The following is a 22,289-nucleotide window of genomic DNA, read 5'->3' as shown; positions in this document are numbered from 1 at the left end:
CTCATGAGGGAGTTGAGATATTGAGCTCCAAACTCTTCCTACTAGGAGCACCTCTATTAGAGGTATTACTGTATTTCATCTTGTTATCCTAATCAAAATTCTATGGAAACGTTATCTTCTTATCTCTTTTCTTCACTCTATCGGAAACCAGATTACAAGAACTTGTTAAAATCACTATAGACATACACCTTGAACCACCATTCGGCCGCCACTGGCCTGCCGACGAACCACCGCTGACCAACCCGCGGTTCTTCAGCCGCTGTTCAGCCGCCAGTCAGCCACTTTATCAAAATTATTAAATTTTTAGAAATAAAGACTGTCATTAGACTAGAAAGATTCTGAGGTATCGTACACAAAATTTTTTCCACAAAAGTTGTGAGTTTCTATAGAATTCTAACAATTTTTACTTTGGACCTCTTTTGGCCTGTTTGCGGCTTGCCAGCCACCAGTCGGCCACCCTTCAGCAATTCGCGGTTTTTCGGCTGCCGACCGGCCATCTTTTGCCTGTTTGCGGTTCTCAAGCCGCCGACCACCCCATTTCTCGGCATCTCCGTTTTACCTGTGAATCACGCGCGGCCGAGGCGCTTTCAAGAATGCAGTCAAGAAACAACCGAGTCAGTAGTATCAGGTTGATATTTTGAGCTTTCTACCACCCTTCGGGACACACCTTTTCTGAACGCTTTCTACTGTTGAAATCGACATCGTCTCCAGAAGACGTCACATTTGATATTTTTGAAAAAAGAAAAGTTCGGGCATCATCTAAGCGCCATTTCCTATCTATCTATCCAGGCTTCATTAAAATCGGTCCAGTACGGAGGGAGTTATGACGTGCAACACATAAACGGACAAACACGGTCTTCTGCGAGCGAAATCGCGCGCGATTGTGTCTCGCTGTCTGCCGCCCTCCACTCTCTCACCGTCTGATAGTGCTAAAGAAGGTAGAGATGAAGAACTGAAGACAAAAGTTAAATCTGGATGGTTTTTTGTGATTTTTTCTATAAAATCATCAAGAAGAACACGGAAAAAACAATTTCAGTATAATTCAAAACACTTTACCATGCAAAATATAACAAAAAACGAGTAAACGTTAGTCGACTTTCTTACGCTACAAAAGTACCCCAATTTGCTGAGAACACTTGATACTATAGTTTTAGTTTCGAAATATTCCAGAGAAGAAAGGCGGCATCGCCGCCGAACAGTCCTAAATTTAGAAAGCAGAACTTTGTGGATCAAACCAAACTAAAATGAAGATTACCGTGTATATAAAAAACAAATCTTGAAAGAATTTGAGGGAGGTAGGCGGCATAGCCGGCGATAAGTCAAAAACTTCAAAAGAAAACTTTAAACGCATCTTTTGAAGATGTGAATAGGAAATTCTCTTTAGGTGAAGGATTTCTCAGACAGGCAAAAACACATTTCCTGTATTTAGTACAATTAATTCTAGGAGCCGAATGTCTTAGAAGAGGTTGGGTACTCACTATGCCTGATGCCGACTCATTCAGACTCGTTTGAGTTTTTTCTGTGCAGTTGTCAACAGTTGGATGATTGAGAGTAACAGAGAACATGTCTTAAATACCAAACACAAGATCATTAGTTCTGACGTCATGAACCATCTCAAAGTTGGACAATAATTTCGACGGATCAATGATTGTCTATTACACAGTAAATTCAGTCAAGGTAGCATGAATTGTTTTTCAGGTACTCGAAAACGTTGAAAATGACTTCAGCTTTCATTTTTGGTGCGTAAAGTATTCTAGATTTGATTCTTCCTTTCAGAAGATGATCGAAAGATGAGATCATAGTATTTCGCTAGAATAAGTATTTGAACACGAGCGTATCTGTCTGAAAACCAAAGCTAAGAAGGAGATTACTCTTGTTTATTCTTCCTAGAGTGTCAAAAATTATTTGAGATAGAAAAGAAACCGTGTTTCAAAATTCCTCTTTTGATGCGCGCTCTCGAGTCTAAATCTACAGTAGTCAACGTGGTCTAGACCTGTCTCCGAAAAAATGCGAACGTTCAGTCAGTTCTTATTATAAAATGGTGATTAATAGCTCAAATGAACCGCAAAGACATTTTCTACAAACGTAAGGAAACGGATTTTTGATTTAGGCTTTCGTTTCTGAGAAACCAGTCGGTCCAAGTCGCCTAACGGCGACTGAACCTCCTTCTCAACACCACCCTTCTAAGTGTTACAGCGCCTGCGGCGCTTCTCACATGGTGCAAACCATCGGGGTATCAGAATTCTCTTTTTCTTCTGGTCCTATAACTTTTCTTCGATTGTTGGTACTTTTTATTAGCTGAGCAACCCGTTCCAGAGAGAACAATTTAAGACGCACTCTCTGACTCGTTCGATCACCCGTAGGCACACGAAAAAAGTTGACCATCTCCGATTTGACTATAATTTTGATCAAAGATAGTATCAAGTGTTCTCAGCAAATTGGGGTACTTTTTGGCCGGGTCCGTCACCTGGGTACCTAGGAAAATCAAAAAATCGATATTTTTCGAAAATTTTTCCTAAAGTAGTTAGGTATGAAATCTTAACGGGAAGTTATTGTAAACACTATTTTGAGCATTTTTTGTGTTCAGAAGAAAATTCCAGCTCAACACCTTCATTGTGAAAATTTTGAAAGTTCATGAAATTCACGAAATCGTTTTTATCTCGGCAGTGACACGAGAAGACGGGGTTTTTTATTCAAAATTCGAAATCTACATAAAATTTGGTAATGGATCCATGTTGTCCCTACTGGTATCTCTATCCCCAAAGAACACTTTTTTGGGGAAGAATGTGAAAAAGTGCGATTTCAATTTTCGAGGCTTTCCGGTAAATCATTTTTGATGTTTCAAATTGATGGTTTCTTATAATTTTTAATTCAATCATGTCATTTTTTTTTTCATTCCCGACACAATTTTCGATCATACCAGAAAAAAATTTCAGAAAAAATTGAATTTTTTGATTTTTTGAAATTTTTTCCTGAACTGAATCATTCGAACTGAAATATTAAGGATAGCATTATAAAATTGGGAGAATATGACTGGAACATGATATAGCTTTACAAAACAATCAATTTCCACCATCGGATCATCTGTTACTTACTCTTTAATGATGAAATTCAGCGAAAGGTTCCACTTGGGAGGAATTATTTTTCTGATTTCCAAAAAAAGACCAGTCCATTGAACACGTATGAGTCTTATTTTTTTCAATTTTTACTTCTAAAATTTTGGTAAATTAAGAAATTTTTGTAGTTTTCTTTCTTTTCCTGTCACTTTCATCACAGTCCTCTGCCAAATAACGTTGCAAGTATGAAGGACCTTAGCACCAACCTCCCAAGTGGAACCTTTCGCTGAATTTCATCATTAAAGAGTAAGTAACAGATGATCCGATGGTGGAAATTGATTGTTTTGTAAAGCTATATCATGTTCCAGTCATATTCTCCCAATTTTATAATGCTATCCTTAATATTTCAGTTCGAATGATTCAGTTCAGGAAAAAATTTCAAAAAATCAAAAAATTCAATTTTTTCTGAAATTTTTTTCTGGTATGATCGAAAATTGTGCCGGGAATGAAAAAAAATGACATGATTGAATTAAAAATTATAAGAAACCATCAATTTGAAACATCAAAAATGATTTACCGGAAAGCCTCGAAAATTGAAATCGCACTTTTTCACATTCTTCCCCAAAAAAGTGTTCTTTGGGGATAGAGATACCAGTAGGGACAACATGGATCCAATACCAAATTTTATGTAGATTTCGAATTTTAAATAAAAAACGCTGTCTTCTCGTGTCACCGCCGAGATAAAAACGATTTCATGAAAAAAACCCGAAAATTTCATGAACTTTCAAAATTTTCACAATGAAGGTGTTGGGCTGGAATTTTCTTCTGAACACAAAAAATGCTTAAAATAGTGTCTACAATAATTTCCCGTTGAGATTTCATACCTAACTACTTTAGGAAAAATTTTCGACTAGCGTCCCCCGCCTGCCGGCGGGCTCCGCTAGAAGGGGCTTCGCCCCTTGCGCAGTGCTCAGCAAGCTTTGAATTTTTGTTCTACGACCATTTTAAAGCAAGTTATGAGCGTTTTTCTATTTTAAGTGACCCAAGTAAGCAGTAAGTGAAAAGCTTTCGAATGGTAGTAAGATAAACGTTCTACGACAATTTTGAGCCGAGTTAGAAGGTTTTGAAGTTTAGAGGCTTAGAGGCTGGGGTGCCGCAAGGCGCGAAGCTTCAGAACTTTATCAGTGTTTATTAGTGAGCTACCACCCTGTGGGGACACATTTGATGTCATGGTGATAATCCGATTTTATTTAACTGATGGTCAAAGGACCACAGGTGCTTTCATAGTTTCCAGGGTCTTCAACAGTTTCAGGGACTGCGGCCCCGGGCCTCCGGCGCTGTTCTCCCAGGTTTTCAAGAGTTTCAGGGCCTGCGGCCCTGGTCCAGAGTATAACCGGGCCTTCGGCTCTGTTTCCCCATGTTAATAATGATTCCCGGGTTTTCAAAAGCAAATGAGAAAAAAGCGCCAAACGCGCCCCAGCCGGAAAACAGTGTAAAATCTGTTTTCTCCACAGCTCAGCTCCCACCGGGCCGATTTTGCTGAAACTTAGATATTCCATTAGGTAATTCCGAGTTGACCAACATATCAAAAAAGCAAAACAATTTTAGTGGAAAATTTTTTCAGTGCGGGCCAAAAACCCCTAAAAAACAGGAAAAAAACGCCTCCTGAAAATTATTTTCACTAAAAGTATTACAAATTTTATATCAGTTTGTTCAGATTTTTTTTCTACGTCATATATTTTTGTCAGAACCAAAAATTTCTCAAAACTATGCGCGCTACAGCCGCCGGAAGAAAAATGAGGAGCGGTCGGCAAGTCGTTTTTTTTGAGTATTTTTTGTGAATTTTTCTGTTTGACGAGGTGTCCTGGGAAAGCAATCACTCCGATCATGAATCTTTTTATTTTAATGCATTTTCCGTTCAATTTTACGTTTATTTACCAAGTTTCAAGCAAAAATCTCATTTAGAACTCGAGATATAAAAAGTAAAGTGAAAAAATCAAGAATTTTCAAAATTTCCGAAATTTTTCCACTTTGCCGCTTGTAAATTTTTTTTTGAAAAAGCTATCAATATAATTCTTTTTTTACTTTTTAGCCACGTTCATCCTCTACAAACCTATATACTTTTGGAAGTCATAACTGAAAAAACAATCCCACCAGAGAAAAGGAAAGTTGAAAAAATTTATTTATTTTTGGCTAAATTTTTGAGTTGGCTCCATTCTGCTGCTCAAAGCTCAGCTCCAAGTGGCTCAACCAATAAACCATTTTAGGGGACCAATATAGAAGAGATTTGCAAGCGATCAAAAAAAAGTCCAAGTAAATCGGTCCAGTCATCCCTGAGAACCGAGGGGCGACAAAAAAGTTGACATTTTTATCGACATCCTCCTAGCCCCGCCCACTTTTTTTGGCCCAGCCATACCTACGCCCCATTGGGAAAGAAGGTGGTGGAGAAAAATATCGATTTTTTGATTTTCCTAGGTACCCAGGTGACGGACCCGGCCAAAAAGTACCCCCAATTTGCTGAGGACACTTAGTACTATCATTGATCAAAATTATAGGCAAATCGGAGATGGTCAACTTTTTTCGTGTGCCTATGGCCTGTTGACCGATGCTCGATCGACTCCGAGAGTGCGTCTTAACTACTATCAGTTTCTGACTCGATGTTTGTAGGATTGTGAATTTTTAAACACCGTCAAAGTTGGACCTCAATCATCATTTCTGACAGAATTGTAGCGGGGTGTACAGAGTCAATAGAAAGAAAGCTTCACCCTTTTGTTCTAAAATCTCGACCATAATTACAACTTTCATATACTGACTGTCTATGCTCTTATCAAAACAAAAAACCAAAAGACTTTCGGACCTGGCGGGAACGAACTCACTACCCCGTGGGTGAAAGTCATCTGCGTAGACCGCTACACCAAATACGCGCGGCCGAGGCGCTTTCAAGAATGCAGTCAAGAAACAACCGAGTCAGTAGTATCAGGTTGATATTTTGAGCTTTCTACCACCCTGTCGGGACACACCTTTTCTGAACGCTTTCTACTGTTGAAATCGACATCGTCTCCAGAAGACGTCACATTTGATATTTTTGAAAAAAGAAAAGTTCGGGCATCATCTAAGGGAAATTTCCTATCTATCTATCTAGGTTTCATAAAAATTGGTCCACTACGGAGGGAGTTATGATCGGCGACAAATAAACGGACACACGGATCTGTTGAATATTATTAGTAAAAATTTACCAAAAACCCTCAAAAAATGACCAAATTTTCGAATTTTGTACTAAAATTTGTTTTAACTCCAAAAAAGTTATTTATGGACCATTTTTGACATTTTAAATTGGAAAATGATCACAATCAAATTCTCTACAAACGTGAGAAAGCCGATTTTTGATATTCTTACTATTTCGTTTTTTAGGAGCCAAAAACCGTAAAATGTGACAAAACGTTTATAAAATCCGTGATTTATATAGCTTTAACATGTTTTTTTGTGTTATCAAACGGTTTTAGACATCGGTTTATAGAATCCAAACAAGACTTTGAATATTCTACTTCGGAATACCTCTGAAGCACTCAAAATCGCGAATCTAATTGATCTACGTCTTACGGCTCTTTGGTGAAAATTTTGCACATTTTTTTAGATTAAAATTTTTTTTCAGTTCTTCATTCACCTTGTTGATAAACTTTCATTCTTTTAATCTCACTTTTTCCTTGATTATAACGTCTTCAAAGTGTCCTTCCAAAAACGGTGTTACGGCAGCACAAACGCGCTCTATCTGCACGAGCGAGAGAGTGCGAGACGCACAGCACTTCCCACCGCACGGTGATTTTTTCGCTACATTAAATTTGGGTTTCTCTTCCATATTTCTGCTTCTCGCTAGGTCACGACCCCGTGAGGCAAATGCGCTCCACCAGACAACGCAGTGTTAATTTCTCTGCCATCATTTTTTATCAGCTATATAAAAAAATAGAAATCGAAATTGAAAAAAAACGGCCTCATACGCCCTCCGTAATTCGATCGAGTTTTTGTATAAAAAAATTCTAGTCGTTTTGATGACTCCTTCATGTAGAAAAATGGATTCTGCTGAAGTGACTATCGTCAGTGTTAATTTCTCTTCCACAAACTTTGACGAGGTTTTAAAAGAAACTGAATCCATAAATTAAAAAAAACGCTTCCATACGCCCTCCGTTTTTCGATCTAGTTTCTGTAGGAAAAAGTTCTAGTCGTTTTGATGCCTCCTTCATGTAGAAAACTGGATTCTGCTGAAATTAAAAATTCCTGATGGCCTAGTTTTTAAAATGACCATGGCCTAGATTTGAGGAAGTACACGAAGAAGCTCAGCTATTACGTGAAATTAAATTATCTTTTTACAAAATATGAAATGATTTTTACTGATTTATTGATTTGCAGGTGAATGTATAAAAAAAAAATCAAAACAACGGAAATTGTTATCGAATCAAAGAGAGGTGGGAGATGGAATTCGAGAAACGCTCGATCGGATTGGAAGGGAAATAGGAATCAAATAAATTCAAAGAATTCTGGATTACAAAAGAGTGGAAATAGAAGGGGAATCGGAGGAAAAGGAAGAACAAATGTGATGGTGAGTGAGGAAGTTATTAATATGAATATGTTTAATGTCATGTTCAGAAATACACTAACCGAAACGCCCATCGCGAAGAGTCGAGAAAAGAGGAAAGGGATACCGAGAAAAAGAAGGAGGCGGAATCCAGTGAAGTGAACAATTCCGATGCTTTCCAAATTATTCAACAGCAAAATGAGGTTAATATAATAAATAATTCAAATTAAATAGCATTAAAATTTCAGATTATGATGACTATGATGGAAGAATTGCGACAAGTGAAGGAGGAAGTGGAAAAACTGAAGGCTGAACCGAAAGATGGAGAAATTCACAATCAGATGAAGATGCTGGGAGTAGAAGATGAGAAGGGCTAATAAATTATTTGTTTATATCCAAATGATTGTATTGTAATGTTCCTCAGATTGCTCCGATTAGTTTAGTTTATTTAATAATGTATTCTTGTTCATTAATAGATGTGTTCTTGTTCATTAATAGATGCATTCTTGTTCATAAATGGGTGATATTGTAGAATTGGTGTATTACGTGTATTCAATTGTGATAATTTATATTATAAAACGAGTAAAACATTGAATAAACAGGTTTTCATACACTTTGAGTAAGAGGAATAAAAGTAATCGTTTTTTTCGAGAATAGATTTGTCGCAGCAAACGAAGATTAAGGATGGAAAATGAAGTACTTCTTGCAGATGGCAAATAGAAAGAAATCGGCGCAAAAATCGTTTGCATCAAAAAGAATGACTAATTTCAAACGAACCAAGAGAAGTAATACATTTGATTGTAATAAAGACGGTTTTTCTGGAAATGTTGTATTATCGAGTTCAGTAGTTCACGATGAATTAATGGCGACAGATTTGAGGGTTGATGCTCCAGAAATGGCTAGCTCCCCCCTGATAAACTCTGAAAACGTGGTGTTAGCCAGCTCCTCTAATGGGGTTGAAGCTCCAGAAATGGCTAGCTCCCCCTTGATAAGCACTGAAAACGTGTTGTTGGTTAGCTCCTCTTGTTTGATGGATGCTCCAAGTAGCGATGATTCGGCGGAATCTGTAAATGTTTCACCCAATCGCGAAGAAAATCTATTTCTCATTGATGATTCAGCGAAATCACAGTCAAATGATGAAAAGATGATTTCATTTAGCGATTACGCCAAATTGTCCAGACAAATGGAGAAACTGAAAAAAGAGAATAGAAAACTCCGTCGATTGATTCCTCGAGAAACACCTTCTTCTTCTCGATTAGAAGGAGCTGTAGAGATTGCTGTGAGAGCGTTCGATAAACTCAAATTGAAAGAATTTTCTAATTTGAAGAATTGTGAATCTCGCAACGCGAGATTGAAGGCACTGGTGAAAATTAGCCAATTGATAGCTGGGGAAACAAATTTGAATAGTTTCTATGTGTCGTTTGCACGTTTCAGCAGATCCAACAACTTCCCATGGTCGCAATCAATCACAGCGGAAGAAAGTCTACACCTTAAAACGTACTTAAACATGAGTGATAGAAGTTATGGACGGCTGAAACGTGCAATGAAAACATATACAAGTTTTGACACACTTGCGCCTCTGGCAAAAGTGAGGAAAGCTGGTGATGATATGGGAGTTGTGAATGAATATGAAATAGAAAGAAAAGAGAATAACACCGCCGAAATAACTATCAAAAATGTTCAGATGTCACTAAACAAGCGTTGTCAGAATCTGTTTAATGCCGGTGTTCTAGACAATACAAATACACCTATCAACCTCACTATTATGGGTGATAAGGGTGGAAAATCTACTAAAGTAGTGATTGCAATAGGAGAAGGGAAAAACACCAATTCACCAGACAATTTATTAATTTTGAAAATGTATTATGGAGACGATAAATATGCAGAGTTGAGGGAGAAACTTGAAGATGTTGGAGAGCAGTTGAGTCGCCTGAAAACAATCTCATATACTGACAATAACGGAACAGTCATAGAAAAAGAGATAGTATTTTTCTTAACGGGAGACGTGATGTTTTTGTGTGCTTGTTTTGGACACACTGGCCCTTCCTCTACCTATCCTTGTGTGATCTGTTATTATTCGAAGAGTAGCTGTAATGGATTATTGAAAATGGGAGAATGGGATATTAATGATGTTTGTAACATGAGGAATTATGAGTTAGATTCTCAAAATGGTAGTTTCAATGTGAAACAAGGTTGGAAACCTATTTTTCCATTTATAAAACCTCAATATATCATCCCACCATTACTTCATATTATAATGGGGATATCTGATAAGTTCATATACAGAAATCTTGTAAAAATGGCAAGTATTGCCGACAGTTTCACGCCAGAAGAAGTGGACGTTCTTATGAAATCAATGAAACGAACTTCTGCTATAAACAGTTTGAACGACAAAGTGAATTTAGAACAAGAATGGCTTGACTCCTATGCCAGGGATATAAGAAATGTTGAAACTATTCGAAATACATGGAATTCTATTTACACTTCTAAGGTTTTCCGTACCAGCACTGACAAGTGTGATGCAAATTTCTGCATTTTCAAGGAATTGGTTTCTAACGGCTACAACAATGTTCCGTATATGTGTAAATGTAGCAGCTGTGGATTAGAGCTTCATGCCGAATGCTGCGGTATAATTAAAGATTCTCAAAAAGCCATGATATCAGCTAATTCTCATTCAGTTGTATGCTATAAGTGCAATGGATTTACAAAAGTCTCTCATATACGAAAAATCGTGGAATCTCACTATTCAGAACTTTCTATTCTACATCAAAAGCAGTTGGCCTATGTCGAAAAGTTGAAGTCCAGTTTGGAATCTGTATCTTCCAATCTACCTCCTTCCGGACCGTGTGCTACTGCATTTGAAGACGTTCTTTACAAAGATCTGAAGCTAATTAGAAAGTCCTACCATGGTGGTTGTTTCAATGGAAACGATACCTACAAAATGTATCGCCCGGAAAATATCGACAAGATCCTCAAAGTTTTCGAAAACACCCCTAATCTTCAGTTTTCCGAATACAAAAAAGAGATTGAATCTTTGAGAAAAATGATGAAACATCTCGGTTCTATTATGTCATATTCGTCTACTCAAAATTTAACATCTGCTCAGCAATTGGACTTATCGATCACATTGCAAAGCTTTCTTATTGAATTAAGAACTGCGTATCCTGACATGACGGTCACTCCTAAATTACATATTCTTGCCTCTCACGTTATTCCATTCATAGAAAAGTTCGGCGTGTGGGGTAAAACTTCTGAGCAGTCTATCGAACACTTCCACCGCTTACTTGCTAGACTAGAAAGACAATTTGAGCAGGTACCTGACATCATAACCAGATACAAGTGTATCTTACTTTCACATAGTCTTGAGAACCTCCGCCATGACACACTTTTTAAGTCATGATTCTAGTCTATTTGATCACGTTTCCCGCTAGTTTTATATATAAAAATGAATATCTCCTTGATTCCTTTTTTCGTTTCCTTTTCGTCCTTTTCCTCGTCGATATTCATTTAATTTTCAAGTAATAAAACGTTTTCACGTAATTTCTGTTCAAACACAACACAAACATGATTGATTTATTATAAACACTTTATTTATATGAAATTTATACATTTTTTAAATAAATACAACAATTTTTCAACGAAAATCAATAAATTCCTCTCCACTTCCACTGCAATTTATTAACCTCATTTCTCTGTGCCGCGGGGCTGCAACCTTAGCCCCGCCCATTTTTCCGCGCACCATGGGGCGAAAAATTGTCAACGGGAAATGTAGCGAAAAAATCACCGTGCACCGTACTTTTTCGCGAAAAATTTTCGCCGCAGGAGGCCGTGGCCAAACGGAATCTGTTGAATATTATTAGTAAAGATCTTCCAGAAGCTGCCAGAAAAACTTTTGTATCTCGGAGGGAATGCAAAGTTTTCCATTTTGGCGGGAATTAAAATATTCGGGAATCTTCCAGAAGTTTCTAGAAAATCTTTTGAGTTTTAGAGGGGATTCAAAATATTCTTTTTGGTGGGTCCAAAAACGTTTTTGAGTCAAAACTTTTAAAAAATTCAAAGATTTATTCTCGAACTGAAGGCTCGACATCGGCTTGACAGTGAGTAAAAAATTTTTGTAGAAGTGCCGCGATCAAGAATATCTACAGGAAGAAGGTCGGAAATGTTCTGTTCCGTACTTTATGCTGACCGGCAAAGCGGCGCAATTAACAAAAAAATCACGGAAAGATGAAAAGAAGAGTTATCGTTTCGAGGAAACGTCCAGAAATACTTTTTTGAGAAATTGGAGTTTTAGCGTTACTACAGTGTTGGATAAAGTTAAAAGGAGTGAATGGTTATATTCATGAGGAAGTGTTTGATTTTGTGAAAACGTTTCACCGTTTTTCGATCTATTCTCAAAGTTCGGGGAAAACTGTTTAGAGGAGTTTCAGCGGTAACATCCTCAAGAAAAATAAAAGAAAAAAGAGATTCATAAGAAAATTATCATTAATCATCGTCTCAAAAGCTTATTTGAGTTCAGAAAAAGGATTCCTCCAGTTCCTGCTTAGGAACTTCACAAGTCAACTAAATCCAGCGAAAAGCGCCGCGAATTTCCTGCTGGTTCCTTTCTATGCAAACTTTTTAAAATTATTTTTTTTTCGTTTTTTGAGCCAATATATCTGGCTCCAATCCAGTTTTCTGGACTTTTTCTTGCCAATTAACGTGTGGGAACGACATTTAAAAGTGAATTCAACAATAAACAACACCTCATTTTTGGATCCAGTGGAGGAATTAGCCCATCAAATGAGAGGGAAAAATAAGATTATGTGAATTTTTTTTAATTCAAAATTGTTTTATTATATATTTTGATCTGTTTTTTGACCTCAAGCAAAATTTCGTTCAAAATGAATGAGTTGGATACTCTCGGACCGTATAAAAGGAGAAAAAAATATGCTAGTCGGTACAATATTATGGGATCTACCTCTCTTATTCTCGTATATTCACTCCATCTTGTTGGACGACCGCAAGAAGACGCCCAAGCTCACGAGACGCGACCAGAAGTTTGGTGATCATATCATTTCCTTGTTCCAGCATCACAAAGTAGATGAACTCGAGTGCAGTGTCGAAACTTTCCTGGTCAGCACCAGTGTGTGCTTACCGATAATCATTTTACGGTAAATGCGCTTTCCGGTAATTCACCGAAAATTTACCGGTAATTTACCGGTATTTACCAAATTTGCCGGTAATTTGGTAAATTACCGGTAAAATTTGGTAAAACCGACACGAACACTTGTTGGAACACGTAAGCGACACGAATGATATGGAACAGAGTTGCGCGGAATTCCGACTTCCGACTTCCGGGCTGTTTTTCACTTCCGACTTCCGACTTCCGTTTTGAAAATTTTACTTCTGACTTCCGTTTTCAAAATTTTACTTCCGACTTCCGTTTTCAAAATTTTACTTCCGACTTCCGTTTTCAAAATTTTACTTCCGACTTCCGTTTTAGAAAAAATCACTTCCGCGCAACTCTGGTATGGAAGTTAAATGTGAACACGAAGGTGACGATGGAGATATATCAGATAAATATTACCGTTTTAATTTTATGACTGTTAAGGAAAATTTTAATTGGTTTTTATTAATATTTAAAATAAATATTATTATAAACTTCCTCACATTATTATCATGCACCATGAAAATACATTCTCTATATCAATTTATAGAAATAAATCCAAAAGTATTAATTTCATTCCATTTACCGGTAATTTACCTTTAAATAATTTACCGGTAAATTACCGGTAAAAAGCAGCCGAATTCGAAACCCGGAAGTCGGAAGTCGGAAGTGAAGACTTTTTTCAGGTCTACTGGTAGGGGATTAAAAAAATTTTGGAATTTTTTATGCTCGATGGGTAGTAAAACCATCAATACAAGATATTAATTTCATATTTTAGAAGTTCGTTTCATATTGTCGAAATAAAACTCACTTCCGTCTAACTTCCGAGTATACTTCCCAACAACTCTGGTGTCTTAACATTATTGGACGCACTGTATGGCCAAATTTATAGAAAAAGTTCAACTCGCCCCGTCGTATATTTCCCTTGTTAGCAGAATTTTATTTCAGATTTGGAATCTACGTAATCAAAAGTATCAGGGGCAAAATGATTGAGTCGTTTGAAAAAAAACATTTAGGGGAATTCCCTTGTAAAACGTTGGTTATTCGTCCTACATTACTGCACCTCTCGCTGATAGTGAGACAATAGGCGATTCGCCTTATTGATGCCCACAGGATGCGCCTCCCTTGCCAAAAATTCCCCGAGGACTGTCAAAATCAATAATACCAGTAACCCTGCCCTACCGCACTGGGTCATGGATGGGAACCCTTATTTACGCGCAGTACCGTTGCACACCTTCATTGTGTGTGTGTGTATGTCTTTTCTCCCCTCTTTCTTGATTTCTTTCTGACCCACCATTATTGATTTTTCAGGTAAACCATGAGTATAACTGAAACTAAAAACTCGATACCATTGTCATATGAGGCTACAAAATGTGTCATAAGATATCTTAATGTAAAAACACGGTGAGTTATTTTTTTCACCGTGAAAATAGAAATTTGAAAATTGACAAACATTAAGAGCTTGTCACGGTGTCATTTTATGTAGATAATTGATCAATATTATTTTTATTTTGTAGATTTAATCTAGCTGTCCATTTTTGTAGTTGCTAACTTTTTGATAGCTCCGCCCACGTTTGAGATAAGCGATTTTAAAGATAGGCTATAGGAGGAGAGGTGAGAACGTCTCCTCCTTTTAAATCAATAATATTCTCAAAAGTGAGTGGAGCTATCTAAAAGTTATAAGTTACAAAAAATGAAGGTTTACATTTGATTTACTTAAAAATAATTTTCAGAGAGACAATGTCAAGTCAAGTTCAATCAATTAGACGTATCAACAACATCATCCCATTTCACATTGAAACATTGACAATCAATGAGTCATCTTTTGGAATCAATGACACAGAGTGGATTTTTGAAGAGTATGAAGAAAGACAAGTCGTTCTGCAAAACAAAACTAAGATGATCGTATATTGGAAAAACAAAAGAAGATGTACCATCGAAATCGACTTGTCCCCCAAAATTCTTTACGAGAAGATGGTCAAGTTTTACGTGAGAAAACAGACCGTTGTCAGAGATAATGTATTTTTGCTTGGTACACCACGACTTCTTGAAAATGCAGTGACGTTCCGAGACAAACACATCATCACTCAGTCTGTTGAGATATTATCCATGTTCTCCCATACGTACGAGACATTCCGTTCATTCTTGAGCCTGGAGTTTGTAACAAAAATGCAAATTATGCTGACCGATGGATCTGTTGAAACCCTCGATAACCCTGAGGTAGGTCATTTTACCGTATCCCTGATAATCACGTTTAGCAGTTGAAAACCTACCGTAACCTGTATGGTAGCTTTCCGAAACGTTACTGAGCCCCTACCGTAAACTTATGATCGCATTTATCAGTCGAGAGCATACAGTAACCTTTTAATCACCTCATCAGTGGAACACATATAGGTACCCTTATCAGATGCGTGGCTACTGTAACTTTATTCTAGGCTACCATAACCTTTATAGTTGCATTCAAATGCATATGTTTTCCAGGTAAAGAATTGCCCAGTTCTATCACTTTGTTGCCCTCCGTTCCGCCCTCTGGCCAACTCTTTGCTATACAGGATGATGAGTTTTGAGAACAAAATCCTTATTTTGGAATATCTTGACTTCCCAATGGAGGATGCCGTACGACTTATTGAGGTACAAAAATTCGGTTTTTCAGAGAAAAAATTTAAATATGGAATTCCAGGATTGGATTGGATCAAACAGAAAAACGGGAACAAGATTCAGTTGGATTCAAAAAGACACAAAAACAGCACGTGACGCAGTCAGTAGTATTCAAGAGAAATTTGGAGCAGTTCCCGATACAGATCATCGGTGGGTATATTTTTCAAAGTTTTTAATAGAATAAGATCGGCTCACTATAAGATTGGTTGAAATTGCTTCAAGCTCCGCTAGAAAAAGTGTTACTTTGAGTCCCGTCGCAACTTTTATTTCTGTCCGAATCTTTTCAAAGTTACACTTTTCAGTAGATCAAATCTAAACGCTTATTTTTGTAAATAACAACTTTTTGATTGCTCCGCCCACTTTGGGAAATCGCGCTCCACACCACTTATAAAGAAAAACTGCAATTTTAATTGGAAAATTGCTAAAAACAGCCTTTAATGGTGAAAAGCTTTCTACACTGCCTGGAGTATCTTTAAAACGTTGAAACTCTATAAGAACAGCATGAGGAATGTTTCTCATATTTTAAGCGTTCCGACTTCAAAACCATTATAACTGAATCTTTTAAAAAGTATTACACAATACCCATTTTACAGGCAGTACAAAAATGTAATCAAAATTCCGATGGCCAACAAACGAGATCTCATAATATACACTGGGCAAATCACAAAACTGAGACAACAAAGAAAAGGAGCACTTTATCCGACTTTTGAAATCGAAATTGTCGAAGGCAATTAATGACGCCCGTTATAATTCGTGTAAATATTTGTCAATATTTTTCAAGTTTTAAAAACTGTACTCCCTTATTTATATTATTGTTTTTACTATTTTTTATACAATCTTTATTTTTATCTTTATCTTTATCTTTACTAATAATATCCTCCCCCAACTCTTCAATAATACCCCGTTGGTATGGGGGGTTGAAGATTGAGGGGGCGGGGCGAAAAAAGGGGCGTGGCTATGCCGTTTTCGTGTCGATTCGCTTTGTCCCAAAGTTTGATCGTTAATAACTTGCTTCATTTTTAACCATTTTTCAAGATTTTTTTTTTGATGATTAGCAATTCGCTGTCCCATCATTTTTGGAAAATTTTGTCATCATACCATTATTGGTGGCGGAGCTATAAACCGTAGAGTGAAAGTCATTTTTTTCGGTTTCAAAAAATTGTGTTTTTTAATAGTTTTTTTTTCACTTTCCCCGCTTGGTGTGGGATTATTTTGACACCTATGACTGCCAAAAGTATATAGCTTTTTAGAGGAAGACCGTGGCTAAGTGGAGAATAAAAAATTATTCGAATATCTCTTTTCAAAATTTTTTTAGAAACCGGAAAGTGAAAAAACTCCAAAAACTCAGAAAAGATGTCCCTTTGTTTCATCGTTAATAACTTTCTTCATTTTTAACCTTTTTCCAAGATTATTTTTTTGGTAGATACCAAATTTGTGGACTCTCCTTTCTGGAAAATTTCGTGATCGTATCTTTACGGAGCGCTGAGTGATAAGGTGATAAGTAAAATTCATTTTTTTGGCTTGAAAATTCTTGATTTTTTCACTTTTCTTCTTACATCTCGAGTTGTATTATAGAATTTCACTTGAAACTTGACAAGCATATGTAAAATTACCCGGGGAAAGCAGTAAAATAAAAAGATTTTTGATCAGAGCCGCCGTTTTCTCAGGACACCCCGTCAAACACGAAAAACACCCAAAAAAGACGACTTGCCGACCGCTTCCGCTCATTTCTTCCGGCGCCTGTAGCGCGCGTAGTTTTGGGAAATTGATGGTTTTGACGAAAATATATGACGTAGAAAAAAAATCTGAACAAACTGATATAAAATTTGTAATACTTTTAGTGAAAAAAATGTTCAGGAGGCTGTTTTTTAGGGGTTTTTGGCCCGCACTGAAAAATTTTTCCACTAAAAATGTTTTGCTTTTTTGATATGTTGGTCAACTCGGAATTATCTAATGGAATATCTAAGTTTCAGCAAAATCGGCCCGGTGGGAGCTGAGCTGAGGAGAAAACAACTTTTGCACTGGGTTTTCGGGCTGGGGCGCGTTTGGCGCTTTTTTCTCATTTGCTTTTGAAGACCCGGGAATCATTATTAACATGGGGAAACAGAGCCGAAGGCCCGGTTATACTCTGGACCAGGACCGCAGGCCCTGAAACTCTTAAAAACCTGGGAGAACAGGGCCGGAGGCCCGGAGCCGCAGGCCCTGAAACTCATGAAGAGCCTGGAAACCATGAAAGCACCTGTGGTCCTGTGACCATCAGTTAAATAAAATCAGAATATTGCCATGACGTCATATGTGTCCCCACAGGGTGGTAGATTTATAATTTTGCCGTGGTGGGTTTCAGATGTGTCCCCACAGGGTGATAACCCACTGATAAACTTCAGAAGCTTCGCGCCTCGCGGTACCCCAGCCTCTATACTTCAAAACCTTATAACTCGGCTCAAAATTGTCGTACAGACTTGGTTTTACTACCTTTCGAAAGCTAAAGAAATTCTGCTTGCTTGGGTCACATAAAATAGAAAAACGCTCATAACTTGCTTCAAAATGGTCGTAGAACAAAAATTCAAAGCTTGCTAAGCACTGCGCGTGGGGCGTAGCCCCACCTAGCGGAGCCCGCCGGCAGGCGGGGGACGCTAGTCCACCACCTTCTTTCCCAATGGGTAGTAGGTATGGCTGGGCCAAAAAAAGTGGGCGGGGCTTATGCGCGTGTAGATAATTTTGTTTTTCAGTTTTGCCAGTGTAACTTTGTTCAAACTTTATATTTTTCAATAATTCTTTTTTAGCTTCTTAGCTAATAACTTTTTCTTGCTTTTTGCCAAAATCCATATTTCTGGATTCAAAAAGAGCAGAGTTCTGCTTAAAATTCGGCAAAAAAAACAACAAAAAATGTCGATTTTTTTGTCCCCAAATTCAACCATTAATAACTTTTCCGATTCTCGAAAAAATTTATTTTATTTTTTTAAAAGATAGGAATTTTTCGGGGCAACCTTTTATTAAGAACCCCCTTTTTGAGATTCCATACTTCTAAACGAGTTATAATCGATAGAATGGAGGCAACTTTTTATTTTGAGAAATTTTTCGGTTTTTTGATTTTTAGTTTTTTTTGCTTCACCTCGATTATCTCGAGTTCTACCCGATATTTTTTAAATATAAATTGGTGACTAGACGTAATGTTGGGCGTGAAATCACTTTTTTACGTCAAATTCATAATTTGAATCACCCCCCGTCCGGTACGGCCGGTGGTCTGCAGAAAAACGGAAAAACGCATTACTGTCGTAGTCTCCCACCTGGCTATTTTTGCTGTCCTGAAAAACTTTTGTACTAAAGTTGTTTTGATTTTTTGATATGTTGGTCAAATCGGAATTATCTAATGGAAAATCAAGTTTCAGCCAAAACGATCCAGTGGGAGCTGAGCTGTGGAGAAAACGTGTTTTTCGCTTATATCGTTTAGCTCTGGAGTGTCTTGTGTCCGGCTAATATGGTTTTATGATATGTATTAGCCAGGAAAATTATTTAGGGGGAGAAAAAAACAGATTAAAAATATTAATTTTGACCCGAGTTATAGGGTCCCAAACTTTGAAGAACGTTTTTGAAAGGAGACGACTGGTCGAGTCGAAGCAAGCGTGCCTCTTCCCACCACTTAAACGCCATCTGGGTGACTACACACCAGCGAGTGTGTGGCTCAGTGGCAGTGCACAGGTCGTTCGCAAACGATCCGTTACGGATGCTTCGGACGATCGCGCATGGTCTATATCGGTACCGAAAAAAAGACTCGTTATGGATCCATAACCGACCCGTTTGCGAACGTCGTATCGGGTCCGTGCGCGATCCGTTCATTTATGGTTGCTCTCCCTGCCCTCCCCTTCCCATTTTTCTTGGTTTTCAAAGCAAAAAAGCTTTTTATAATGACACGTTTATTTCAGAAAAGAAATCATTTAAACAATTAAAAATTCAAGAACGAAAGATAGAAAAGTCAACAAAAAACTAATATAAAATTTAATGAAACATTCCTAATTTTTTGTCGATTTGTGTCGATTTTGTGCCAATATCCATAATTCTGTTCATTTTTGAAACCAAAATCCTTTTGTAGTTGCCCCTCCTTCCGGTTCCGCCAAGCCAACACTTGATGCTCTGAAAATTTATTTTTCTCATTTTTATCTGGAAATAAATCGCTCACTCACCGAAAAACTGCTTGAAAGTAGATTGTTTCTGCATAATTTATCGAAAAATATTGAACTTCCGGCTCCTTGTTCATTGATGTGAATATCCGACACTTCTCTGAAAAATGTAAGTCCTATACTGTATTTATAGGTCGCCGATTGACAAACCTCAACAAAATTGTTGTCCATTTTATCAGAATCGGACTCCAGTTATTTTATCAACCTGAAAAACCATGAAAAATTAAGAAAATCAAAGAAATTTGTGAAAAAATAGGGAAAAAAATTCAAAATAAAAATAAAAACCGAGCTGGCCGCGAGAGAAAAAGTTAGTCCAATCATCCATATACGATCCGTTTGCGAAAGCAATCAGAGCCGCTCAGTAGGACGTCGTAAACCATCCTCACGCGATCTCGTATCCGAGCCGTGCGCGCACAGTCGATAGAAAAATTGGACATCCATAAACGGTCCGTGTGCGAATGGGGAATACGAGTCGTGTGCGAACGACCTATCGCGAGAAGCGTCGTTACGGATCCGTAAAGACTCCGCACAAGATTCGCATCCGTAACGCGCCTATTCGCGAACAACCTGTGTGATGTGGTGCGTCGCTGGGGGGTTTTTGGTTCGATTCTCTGGCTGGTCTAAATTTTAAATTTTTTCTAACTCGGCTCAAAATTGTCGTACAGACTTCATTTTACTACCATTTGAAAGCTTATGAAATTTTGCTTGCTTGGATCACATAAAATTAAAAAAGTCAATTAACTTGCTTCAAAATGGTCGTAGAACAAAAATTCAAAGCTTGCTGGGCACTGCGCAAGGGCGAAGCCCCTTCTAGCGGAGCTCGGCGGAAGGCGGGGGACGCTAGGTTTTACTCTTTATTACTAATAATATTCAACAGATCCGTGTGTCCGTTTATTTGTCGCCGATCATAACTCCCTCCGTAGTGGACCAATTTTTATGAAACCTATATAGATAGATAGAAAATTTCCCTTAGATGATGCCCGAACTTTTAATTTTTCAAAAATATCAAAATTGACGTCTTCTGGAGACGATGTCGGTTTCAACAGTAGAAAGCGTTCAGAAAAGGTGTGTCCCGACAGGGTGGTAGAAAGCACAAAATATCAACCTGATACTACTGACTCCATACTTGCAACGGGCCGGGCCGGGCCGGGCCGTGACGAGAATTTCCAAGGCCCGGCCCGGCCCGAAGGCCCGGCTGAAAAATTTGAACTGAAAATTTGAACGAAAATTTGAATTTTTTTGAATTTTTTTGAATTTTTTCCCAAAAATGTCGAATTTTTGACTATACTTCAGAATTCAATCAAAAGATAGATATTCATCAAAAAATTGAAGTTTTTAATGTAAATTTTCAAAAAAATTCAGAAAATTTGGTAAAAAATAGGTACCTTTTTTTGAAACCGGGCCGGGCCTTGAAAATTCTCTATCGGCCCGGGCCGGGCCGTAAATTTGCAAGTATGACTGACTCGGCGTTTCTTGACTGCACTCTCGAGAGCGCCCCGGCCGCGCGTATTTGGTGTAGCGGTCTACGCAGATGACTCTCACCCACGGGGTAGTGAGTTCGTTCCCTCCAGGTCGGAAATCTTTTTCGGTTTTTTGTTTTGGAAAGAACATAGACAGCCAGTATATGAAAGTTGTATATAACTTTTACAGTAAAGATTTCGTAGATCAAAAGTGTCAAGTAACTATCTGCACCAATCTTTTGTCACTGTTCCCACCGCTACGATTCTATCATAATGGGTGATTGAGTTTCAACTTTGACGGTGTTCAAAAATTAGAATTCCACAAAAACCGTGTCAGAAGCTGATGGCAGCTTACAATAAGAGTTTTGTCCGCAGCTTCATATTGTTGTGATCGGAGTTTCTATCCAATCAAGAGTGGTTCTGAGTCTCCCTTCTTCCCGTGGGAAGAAGAGGAGAAGTTCAATCAGATTTCCCTCTTTAAGTATTGTGTAGCGGTAATTAGCGTTTTTAGAGGACAGAATACCATTAGCATTCAGATTACTAATTTATTAAGAAAAAAGAAAGATAAAGTAAGAAAAGAAATAAGTGATAGTTGATAAAATAGAGACAGAATAAAATGGTCGGCGACCCCTGAAGGGAGTCGGCTATAACTTATATATATGTGGTTATCAGTACAATTTAGATTTCATCAAGTTACATCAGATTGTGGTTATCAGTACAATTTAAATTTCATCAAGTTACATAAGATTATGATTACTCTACATCCCCCTCCTTTTTTTCGAGACTCGTCCCGAGTAACAATAACTTGACAAAAGAAAATTTAATTTACTAATCCTCTGGCTTGCCTTGAAGTCTGCGGCTTCGTCGCAATTGCTGGTTACTCGATCCCCTGGTTGCTTCCTTTGCCACCGGCTGTTCGCTGTCACGACGTTGTTGATCTTTCGGCTTTTCTGGCTGACCGTCTTGCAGTTGTCCACTGGTTGCCACCTCTTCCATAAGCTTCTTCAGACGATTTTTGTGGATCGATTCCATCCGTCCTTTTTGATTTTTGATTGTCGCAGTTGTTGCTGTTGTTGCCACAACTTCCACTGGCTCGGAATATTGATTCTCCAGCTTGCCTCTTGTGAATAGTCTGATTAGGACCTTATCTCCAGGGTTTAATTCCTGGGGTCTTGTTTTGACGTGTTCGTCATAGAACGTTTTCGAAAGTCGTTGACTTTC

At 37.8% G+C, this 22,289-nt stretch overlaps 3 protein-coding genes across 3 annotated transcripts; all 3 read left to right on the top strand.

The window, feature by feature from the left end:
• Positions 1–7,464: 7,464 nt before the first annotated feature.
• Positions 7,465–8,003, top strand: GCK72_007800 (uncharacterized protein; the record flags this gene model as incomplete). The annotated part of the gene is made up of 3 exons (XM_053726456.1): positions 7,465–7,650; positions 7,698–7,829; positions 7,875–8,003. 3 exons carry the CDS (start codon positions 7,465–7,467, stop codon positions 8,001–8,003), a joined length of 447 nt encoding a protein of 148 aa, XP_053590650.1.
• A 380-nt stretch (positions 8,004–8,383) lies between these two features.
• GCK72_007799 (uncharacterized protein) lies at positions 8,384–11,026 on the top strand (the record flags this gene model as incomplete). The annotated part of the gene is made up of 1 exon (XM_053726455.1): positions 8,384–11,026. One exon carries the CDS (start codon positions 8,384–8,386, stop codon positions 11,024–11,026), a length of 2,643 nt encoding a protein of 880 aa, XP_053590649.1.
• Positions 11,027–14,090: 3,064 nt separating this feature from the next.
• On the top strand, positions 14,091–16,165 carry GCK72_007798 (uncharacterized protein; the record flags this gene model as incomplete). The annotated part of the gene is made up of 5 exons (XM_053726454.1): positions 14,091–14,176; positions 14,506–14,992; positions 15,254–15,403; positions 15,453–15,580; positions 16,024–16,165. The coding sequence occupies 5 exons, from the start codon at positions 14,091–14,093 to the stop codon at positions 16,163–16,165; spliced, it is 993 nt and encodes a 330-aa protein (XP_053590648.1).
• Between the last annotated feature and the right edge of the window lie 6,124 nt (positions 16,166–22,289).

Source organism: Caenorhabditis remanei, chromosome II (assembly GCF_010183535.1).
Source record: "Caenorhabditis remanei strain PX506 chromosome II, whole genome shotgun sequence".
In the NCBI taxonomy this organism is placed as follows: domain Eukaryota; kingdom Metazoa; phylum Nematoda; class Chromadorea; order Rhabditida; family Rhabditidae; genus Caenorhabditis; species Caenorhabditis remanei.
This window is presented reverse-complemented; position numbering and strand designations above follow the sequence as displayed.